A 9591-nucleotide genomic window follows, 5' to 3' on the forward strand; every position below is an offset into this window, starting at 1 on the left:
TGGATGGATGATGGATGGTTGGATGGATGGATGGATGATGGATGGTTGGATTGATGGATGGTTTGATGGATGGTTTGATGGATGGATGATGGATGGTTTGATGGATGGATGGGTGGATGATTGATGGATGGATGATGGATGGTTGGTTGGATGGATGATGGATGGTTTGATGGATGGATGGATGGATGGATGGATGGATGGATGGATGGATGGATGGGTGGATGATGGATGGATGGATGATGGATGGATGAATGGTGGATGGGTGGATGGATGAAACCAGATGTTTCTGTCCATACAGATGTGTCTGTCTTATGGTTTTAACCCTTTGTGTCCTCTCTCTGTCTCAGACACGTTATACTGTGAAGAGCTGAATGAGAAGATCCGGCTGCTGTACCGTCTGCACATCCCTCCAGGTTCATTACTCTGATATAACATGACGGAGGTCACAGAGTGTGAAGCTGCAGGGCTCAAACTAGCCTGACTCTGTGTGTGCGTGTGTGTGTGTGCAGCTCTGACAGAAAGTGAGGATGACCCCTCTCTGATGAAGAGCCCCCTGCTGTCCACAAACAGACCCCTCTATGTCAATCTGCCGTCCGGTCAGTCCCAACACACTGACATGTATCAGCTGATCACTGTAACTACAGGAAACATCAGAACACGAGCTCTGTGTGTGATAATTAATCTTTGTGTGTGTGTGTGTGTGTGTGTGTGTGTGTGTGTGTGTGTGTGTGTGTGTGTGTGTGTGTCAGTGACAGGTGTGGAGAGTGAAGTGAAGGACTATCAGGAGCAGCTGAAGCAGATGCTGCAGGATCTGGTCAAAGAGAGGGAGAAAGATGTGGAGAAACCTCTGCCGCTCATGAACCAGGTGGGACCAGGTGACACACACCAGACAGCATGTGTTTATAGGTTGACCTACACAGTATGTGTATTTATATATATAGTATATATATATAGTATTTTCCATGAAGTGGGTTCAATGTTTAGCTGCAAAGTTACATGTGAGACGTCAGTAAGACTTTGATTGAAACAAAATGCAGACAGGGTTTAAAACATGTGGAACATTCATAGAGAGGCCTTTATCAAATAATAACGGGCCTCTCTCTGGTGCCACATTTGTGCACAGATGCAGAAGGTGTGTGGGGTCGGGTCTGCTGCACATGCTGAGGGAAGGTGTGGTCGGGTTTGTGTGTAGAGGGGCGATGGGGGCGGCGATGGGGGCAGGGTTACGTTGAGAGTGTAAGAGAGAGGAGCTGCTCTACAGGTACAGCTTTAGGGAAGACATGGATTGTAATGACTTGTCCTTTAATGACACTGTATATAGAATCATTCTGACATTAGCGCCTCCTGGTGGTGGCAGAAAGGAAAAGAAAAATGATGTCATCAGATGGACAGAGTTCAGAGTTCATCTGAAACCTGCTGGAGTGATTTACACATCACTGACTTTAACGTAACCACTACACTCATCAGACTGACATGTCTGAAGTGGCGTCATGTGTTCAGGGTCAACAGGACAATTAAACATCTGATCTAACAATTACTGTTATTATCAGTGAATGTTTAATAATGTGAAGCTACAAAGGGTCAAATAAAAGGAGCAATTTAAAGATGTCTCCTCCGACGCGCTGTCCCAAACTGAAAGATATGACATAATTAATATCAGATCAGAAAAGATCTCAGCTTGAACGCTGACTCTTGATATTTAAAGATGCATCGATCAGTGTTTGTTAAAGGTCTCGACACAGATCTGTTGGTTTGATGAGGAAATGATGAATAAGTTGTGATGATAAAAAGTTGATGACATCATGTGATCATGTGATCAAACCTCCTCCATCTTCTCCTCCGCAGCGTGAGTTCATCCAGTTCTGTAAAACGCTCTACAGCATGTTCCACGGCGACCCGGAGGAGAATGACCTCTTCCAGGCCATCGCTACGGTTACCAGTCTGGTGCTGCAGATCGGCGAGGCTGGTCACCGTGGAAACAGCTCGGGGTCAGAGGTCAGCAGCCAGGGGGAGGTGACCGCTGTAGACACTGGAGTGAACGCCAGCGGAGGAGACAGGAGCTCACCGGCAGAGAGCGACTGGACGATCAGCTACGCTCAGATCCTGGCGTCGCTGCTCACCGAACAGGCGCTGGTCAACTTCTTCGAGAAGCCACTGGATCTGACTGCCAAAATCTCAGAGGCCAAGGAGAAGCAGTATCATCAGAGGGCGGGGCTTCTCACGCTGCAGCAGGGGACCAGCTGACTGACACACCGACTCTGAGCCGCCACACACACACGTTCGATTTCTAATGAAGAAAACTACAGTATCAGTATCGCATAGCGCAACAGGACCTGACCTCTGACCCCACACTGAGAGGACGCCTGACCTGACCTCTGACCCCACACTGAGAGGACGTCTGACCTGATCTCTGACCCCACACTGACAGGACGCCTGACCTGACCTCTGACCCCACACTGAGAGGACACCTGACCTGACCACTGACCCCACACTGAGAGGACACCTGACCTGACCTCTGACCCCACACTGTGACCCCACACTGAGAGGACACCTGACCTGACCTCTGACCCCACACTGAGAGGACGTCTGACCTGACCACTGACCCCACACTGAGAGGACACCTGACCTGACCTCTGACCCCACACTGAGAGGACGTCTGACCTGATCTCTGACCCCACACTGACAGGACGCCTGACCTGACCTCTGACCCCACACTGACAGGACGCCTGACCTGATCTCTGACCCCACACTGAGAGGACACCTGACCTGACCTCTGACCCCACACTGAGAGGACACCTGACCTGATCTCTGACCCCACACTGAGAGGACGCCTGACCTGACCTCTGACCCCACACTGAGAGGACGCCTGACCTGACCTCTGACCCCACACTGACAGGACGCCTGACCTGACCTCTGACCCCACACTGAGAGGACGCCTGACCTGACCTCTGACCCCACACTGAGAGGACACCTGACCTGACCTCTGACCCCACACTGAGAGGACACCTGACCTGCTTCAACCTGAACTGGTGACAGAAGAGTTTCTTTTTCCACAACATTTAGAGCCAAAAAAAAACAGACGTCACATGACAGTCGACGCGCCGCTGTCACCCAGTGACATCACAGGAAAGTCTAAATATTGCCTTCTGACGTCACCATGACTACGCCTGCAGTCGGACTGATGTGGACAAATAATCTGTCCTCTTTCTCACAAGGAACCTTTTACAAAGTGTTATTATAACTTATTACTAATGACTTTATTAAGGGGACAGTTTGGAGGCGGGGCTGTACGAGCTACTGACCCATCATCAGTCAGCGTCTGAGACGAACACCTGTCGGGTAGAGTTTCAGTTTGGTGAGTGAATCTCTGAAGGTCGTCTGAAACAATGGAGGTTAAATGTTCACACTAAAACAGTTCTGTAATAAAAATCAGGGAGGCGGAGGGGGGTTGGCTCCAGGTGAGAATCGATAGCGAGTCGGACTCGTTTGCCTTTAAGCTTTAACCTCATCACTTTAATCAATGGTTAAATGCCACTGTGTCTTTAAGAAAATTGTGCATTACAAACAAAAAACCTCAAAACGCCTTCGCTGCTGGAAACTGTTTAATCAGCAGAGTTCAGATCAATCAGAGAGTCGATAAAGAATCAGACATCGAACAAGACATCAGCTGATCCACTAAACTGTTGTCACTTCCTGTCAGTCTGCTGCTGTGAGGCTGATGAGACGCTGAGGGTGTGACAGTGAGGGCGCCCTCACACGTGACACATGGGACACAGCCATCTAAACCCATGACCACTGAGGACAAGACTATGCCTCTGTACATGGGACGCCCGCTGGGTGCCCTGAGACAGGTCTCTCTGATGGGGAGAGACAGGTCTCTCTGATGGGGAGAGACAGGTCTCTCTGCTCTCTGATGGGGAGAGACAGGTCTCTCTGATGGGGAGAGACAGGTCTCTCTGATGGGGAGAGACAAGTCTCTCTGATGGGGAGAGACAGGTCTCTCTGATGGGAAGCTGCTCTCTTCACAGCCAGACTCCATTTAGAAAAACAGTGATTTAAGATCAGTGAACTCAGGAGCTGCTGGTCGACTGCTGCCTCCATCAGTCTGTGTNCTCTGATGGGAAGCTGCTGCCTCCATCAGTCTGTGTGTTTGTATCACTGTGTGACTTTGATGAATCTGAATTAACCCTTTAAACACCAGAATCACACAGTGACACAAACACACAGACTGATGGAGGCAGCAGTCGACCAGCAGCTCCTGAGTTCACTGATCTTAAATCACTGTTTATCTAAATGGAGTCTGGCTTTAAAGAGAGCATATAGAAGTTCAGATTCAGTGGGCCATCTGACAGCGAGGTAAAGCAGTGTAAATATTCTAAATACAGCGCACAATAAACTAATATTAATTTTTTTACGGTGGCTAAAATATGTTTTGTTGTTGCCCCCAACAACAGCAGGACACTGTTTAGCTTCCATGTGGATTCTCTTGCCTGTTTCTCCAAACTGGACATGTGCTGACTGACGTGTACTGTGGGTAACTCACTGACTATGGGTCAATCACTGACTGTGGGTCAATCACTAGATTGTGGGTAAGAGCGTCACACAGCCCCTCCTCAGAAGATCCAAACTGTCCCTTTAGATGTTGATAAGTCATTTACTAACACAGTATAGATCACTTCTGAGCCAGTGATGTGATGAAGCTGCCAGGCTGTGAAACATCTCTTGATGACTCACTGATAATAACAGAAGGTGAAATATGAGTCTGTAGTAATGAAGTCATTTAACATCAGTGTTTCACCTTCAATAAAAACCAAAGTCATTAAGAATAAGTTAATATTAAGGTTTTTTCAACTATCCAACAAGTGGAACTGTAAATGTGAAGTTGTTCATATATTCATTCAGATGAGGAGGTCAGAGGTCACACAGGCTGTTGGAGAGGGTTACACAAAGGAGATTTTCACAACCTGGCAACCCCAAATCAGTTCCTGTTAACCTTGGCCTCTAACTGATCCATAAACCTGTCATAAATGACGCAGCACTAATGAACCCATGAATTCTAACTAACGTATGAAGCCTTCATGATCGCTGCCTTATCAGAGTCGTACCGACGACCCTCGCAGAGAGCGCTGCAGCATTAAGACAAATCTAGCATCTTCTTTTTTATTGATTTTATAACTTCTGTTTCTTTAATATGAAATGTTTTCACGTGCACGCACCTCAGAATAAAAATCTATTTTTTAATGTTTTTCAATTTACTGAAAAAATAATCTTCAGTTACAGAAAAAGACGACACTGCTGGAAACGTGCTTTAAATAAAGACACTGTGTAAAGACCTCACATCTTCCTCCTCTTCTTGTTGATAATCCGACAGCAGCCATTTTGTTTTCACCTCACCATCCTGTCTGACATCACGTCCTCTTTGCTGGTCGTTTGGGAGCAGTCGTTATTTTTCCCTCACTTTCATTTTGAATCTACGGAGCCTCTAAAGTTTTTTATCTTGTGAGTACAAATTCATATCTCATTCCATCTTTACTCTGCTTGCTGCTTCGCTATTGGCTTTTCTACTCTGCCCCTGATTGGCTACGCTGACACGTCTCTCACGTGTCTCTTCCACAGACTGTATTTATGTAGTGGATTCACAGAGGACACCAGAGACCCAGAGGAGAGCTGAGAGACAGAGGACAGAATGAAGAAGGAAGTGCGGTTGTTTTGTTGTGTTCACACCTGCACAAACTAACCTGAGTTAGACTGAACTGAACCAAACAAGGCAGCTGTGAACGCACCCTCAATGTTACAGGACCCAGTGAGCAGCTGCTGAGAGACACAGTGTGAATAAGGAGTGTGAAACGAGGAGCTCAAAGTAGAGAGGGAAAGACAGAGACAGAGTGCTGCAGGAGCTTGGTGTGAATAAGGAGTGTGAATAAGGAGCCCGGGATCAGAGTAGAGAATGAAGAGGAGGAGACAGAGTGCTGCAGGAGCTCGGTGTGCTTTATTGGCTACAGATTAAAAGTAGAGGACCTAAATAATCAGAAGAAACAAAACACACACTCTACTAGTGACCAGCCTTCAGTGTGAAGGAGGGAAGACTGAGGTCTGGTCTCGTACAACTCGTTAGGAGCGGTTTCATCATGGAGGAGACAGACGCTAACTGACTCCTTACAGGTTTCACTATCGTCGTCATTTCTTTTTCTCTCCACAGAATTCAAACTATGTGAGCCCATCGTCTGGCTGAAGGTTTCTAATACTCTTCTATATATATTAAATATTATTGAAATATACAAAGGGCGTTGGGTTGTTAGTGAGTCTAAGGGAGTGTCTCAGAACAGGTTACAGAGTCTGTCATTCAGCGTAGTCATAGTATGTATAATAGAGATATTTATATGAGTGATGTCACCATGCTGATGTCACATCCACAGGAAACAGGGCAGCAGCGTATGAATGAGAACAGACGAGAATCACAACACCATTAAAATACAGAGCTAAGAGACACTAAATCATTGCACTAAGCCGCGGTTGTGTTCACAGGAAGACCAATCAGATTGCCCTGTGGATGTGTCACGCCCACTCTGGAGGGACGGTGGGCGGGCTTTGTCTTTAGATTGCTTCAACATAGTTGGCTGGCAGCATGCCGGTCTTGCCGGTGCGCTGCACGGTGCCGTACATCCAGCCCTCGTCGATGGACTGCACGTTAACGATCACGTCTCCGTCTTTGAAGGACACCTCGTCGTTGTCGGCTGCAGTGTAGTCGTACATGGCACGAACAGTTTTCTGCAGAGAGGAAGGAAAAGACGTCAGTCAGAGTCATGATGTCACTGCCAGAGTGTAAAGGGTAGAGTTGGTTATGTCACATTCTTGTTGTCAATAAAGAGACCAAAACAAGCGATGAATTGATCCTACTGACGAGTCCAAGCAACAGATGTGCATTAATGAGCTGCTACAGATGAACTTTGAACTCACATTGGCTTTAGTCATGTTGTTAAGTTAATGGATGTCTGCAGGAACTGACTTGACTCCAGTGCACCGCCATCATGAGCAGAAACAGACAGAGCTGCTGCCTCCATCAGTCAGTCAGTCAGTTTGTGTTACTGTGTGACTTTAGTGTTTTAAAGGGTTCATAATGTTCTTGTCTCTGTCCTGCTCAGGGGTGTGGTGGGACTTAATGAGCTGGGTGTACTAAGAGGTCAGAGGTCAGCAACCTTTACTATCAAAGAGACATTTGTTACCAAAAGAAAAACAAAACAGCGTGTGGAGTCTAAATCAGCCAACAGGTCTAAACAGCTAGCTTAGCTATGGAGAATTAAGATCAAGCACTGCTGCTGAGGTCTGGAGAAGGCTCCAGGCCGCAGACTGATGCAACACGTTTTAGTTTACTAAATGTTAACACATGATTTTATTCAGTGTGAGGGCTGCACACTTTTACCACTGGAGAATTTAAGAATCACTCTCAACAGTGATGATGAAAATTAAAACCCAGAGTTCGACTGCTCCCTCTGGTTCCACCTCTAACCACACCCAGCAGCACTGTTGGAGGTGTGTGTTTGTGTGTGTGTGTGTGTGTGTGTGTGTGTGTGTGTGTGTGTCAAAGGTGTGAAGACACCCAGCAGTGATGTCATCTGTGCGTCACTGCAGCAGGGTGAGGTTAAACCACAGGAGGTCAGTAAGAACCAGATGTTCAGGAGTTTTCCAGACTGCAGTGTGTGTGGAGGAGAGTGTTACTAACCCCGGTGGTGGAGGGGTGTGAGGGGACGGAGGAGACGGTGGTCTGCTGGGTGGCCACTGATGAAGACCTCTGCTGCACCTCCACAGTCTTAGCGTGCTGGTAACCTGCAGATGTTCACAGAACACACAGATCAGTGAGCCACACAAACCTGACCTGGTGTCTGGTAAAACATACACACATCACACACATGTACAGTGTTTGTTGAGGTGACGGTGGATCACTTACCGACAGAGGACGCCATGAAGCCATTGCTGTAGAGGGACATGTGGTGGTCGGCGTCCTGGGACACCTCAGACTTCTCGTCAGCCATGCCGCTCAGGGCGCTGGTGGAGCGGGAGTGCTCCTTGCTGCGACGCTGAGCTTGAACTGTCAGAAGAGTGTCAAAGGTCAGATGGAGACGGCTCTTTATGATCACATGTAATATCAGAGCAGCTGTGGCTCAAACAAATCCATTTAAAGTGACTATTACACAGTAACTTAGAAACCTCAGTACACAGGATGCAGTATCTCTGAATCTTTTGGGAAACATTCATGATATTTGGACTAAATAATATATATTCACACTAAATATAACTAAAATGCTCCCTTCTTCTGTTGACCTGTGATGTCATAGTTTTTTGGGGGGTGTCTGATCTCACCTGACATCATGTGCAGACTCCTGGACTGGATGTTGTCCTCAGCAGGGTCGTAGTCAAACACAGAGCCGGGGTTTGTGCGCCACACACGCAGATCTGAGGACACACAGTCACAAACAGGATCAGTTCAGCAGTGACTAAAACACGACCTCCGGGGCTTTTAAAGATCATCAGTCATTACAAAAAAAGGCATGCTGAGCTCTGAGAGCTGATCACATTAAAGTTGAGCCAGTGTCTCCAACAACTTCACGTGTTTCCATGTGTGCATGTGTCTAACTGTACCAGTGATGGTCTCCTGGTCGTGCTCGATGGCACGTCTCCTCTCCATCTCCACCACGCGTCTCTGGATGCCACGGTAGCTGATGTCACTGAAGTCCTGAGTGTTCTTCTTCACACGCTCGGTCACCAGGTCGGTAGTGGTGGGAGTGAAGCTGCCTTTGCTCTTCTCAAAGTCCTCGTGGTATCTCACCTGAGGAGCACAGGTCACAACCACACTGAGTGAAAACACACACACACACACTTTCCACTGCCCACAGGAAACACTCAGTACATCAGGGGGTTTCAGTCTTTTGGGGCTTAAAGTGTAACTTGAGTATTTTTCAACATGGACCCTATTTTTTCCATGTTTTTGTCTCTAAGAGACTAATGGGAGCAATCTTTGAACCTGTCTAGTATTGAAGTAGTGCTGCAGCCAGCAGCGACGAAACAGGCTGCGTTTTCCCTGCAGGCAACTGAGCAACATCAATTTATGTCCACTGAAAGTGTTTTTGTCATTGACAGGCTCACATTGATATTCAGAGTGTCTGACAGCCTCATAGAAAGGATCCCTGCAGAGAAAGACCTTCATGTTAAAGACTAAAATCCTTTTTGTTTAACCAGAAACAGCCTCAAAAAACAGACATGAAACTGCCGTCGCCAAACACACCAGACTCCATCTAAATAAAAGATAACTTTATCATCTTAAAACACACTTTATTCACAGTCGACAGAAACAAAAATAAAACTCACAAAAACTGTCTCTGTCCAACTTTTGACTGTTCAAACAATCAGCACCTCTGGTTTGGCTGAAATTAACCCTTAATTCATTCAGTTAGATGTGACATCATGCTGCACCTGTACACGCTAAATTACTGATTATTTAAATTTTCTCGTTTAATCTGGACAGACAGTCTCAAAACTTATAAGAGGGGCCTCCGCAATGCCAGAGCAAACTATTACTCAGCATTAATAGAAGAA

At 46.8% G+C, this 9591-nt stretch overlaps 3 protein-coding genes across 87 annotated transcripts in view; 1 reads left to right on the plus strand and 2 right to left on the minus strand.

Moving 5' to 3' along the window:
* LOC126393283 (TBC1 domain family member 8) overlaps nt 1–2244 on the plus strand; it is a 33252-nt gene extending 31008 nt beyond the window's left edge. Inside the window, exons 17-20 of one of the 2 annotated variants that reach the window (XM_050049336.1) lie at nt 348–413; nt 510–596; nt 750–865; nt 1846–2244. In XM_050049336.1, the coding sequence (XP_049905293.1) occupies nt 348–413; nt 510–596; nt 750–865; nt 1846–2244 (668 nt within the window). The remainder of the gene's footprint in view (nt 1–347; nt 414–509; nt 597–749; nt 866–1845) is intronic. The other variant, XM_050049337.1, reaches the window with a different exon arrangement.
* LOC126393285 (uncharacterized) lies at nt 2220–3071 on the minus strand. 50 transcript variants are annotated; one of them, XM_050049372.1, is made up of 5 exons: nt 2837–3059; nt 2762–2801; nt 2697–2726; nt 2622–2661; nt 2301–2468 (listed from the first exon to the last, which is right to left on the minus strand). In XM_050049372.1, the coding sequence occupies exons 1-5, from the start codon at nt 3057–3059 to the stop codon at nt 2301–2303; spliced, it is 501 nt and encodes a 166-aa protein (XP_049905329.1). The 50 variants fall into 50 exon arrangements, 32 of the variants coding, with proteins under 32 accessions (XP_049905323.1, XP_049905324.1, XP_049905318.1 ...); XM_050049370.1 differs by having other exon boundaries at nt 2309–2508; nt 2592–2626; nt 2762–2906; nt 2942–3071; XR_007570260.1 differs by lacking the exon at nt 2762–2801 and adding an exon at nt 2552–2586 and having other exon boundaries at nt 2388–2503; nt 2697–2731; nt 2837–2963.
* A 2896-nt stretch (nt 3072–5967) lies between these two features.
* The window catches only part of neb (nebulin), a 90850-nt gene continuing 87226 nt past the window's right edge, over nt 5968–9591 (minus strand). For all 35 annotated transcript variants that reach the window (XM_050049322.1, XM_050049329.1, XM_050049321.1 and 32 more), the window contains 5 exons: nt 8638–8824; nt 8359–8451; nt 7946–8086; nt 7721–7824; nt 5968–6768 (listed from right to left, as the gene is read on the minus strand). In XM_050049322.1, coding sequence (XP_049905279.1) covers nt 6595–6768; nt 7721–7824; nt 7946–8086; nt 8359–8451; nt 8638–8824 — 699 coding nt within the window. In that variant the 3' untranslated portion in view covers nt 5968–6594. The remainder of the gene's footprint in view (nt 6769–7720; nt 7825–7945; nt 8087–8358; nt 8452–8637; nt 8825–9591) is intronic.

Source organism: Epinephelus moara, chromosome 7 (genome assembly GCF_006386435.1).
Source record: "Epinephelus moara isolate mb chromosome 7, YSFRI_EMoa_1.0, whole genome shotgun sequence".
In the NCBI taxonomy this organism is placed as follows: Eukaryota; Metazoa; Chordata; class Actinopteri; order Perciformes; family Serranidae; genus Epinephelus; species Epinephelus moara.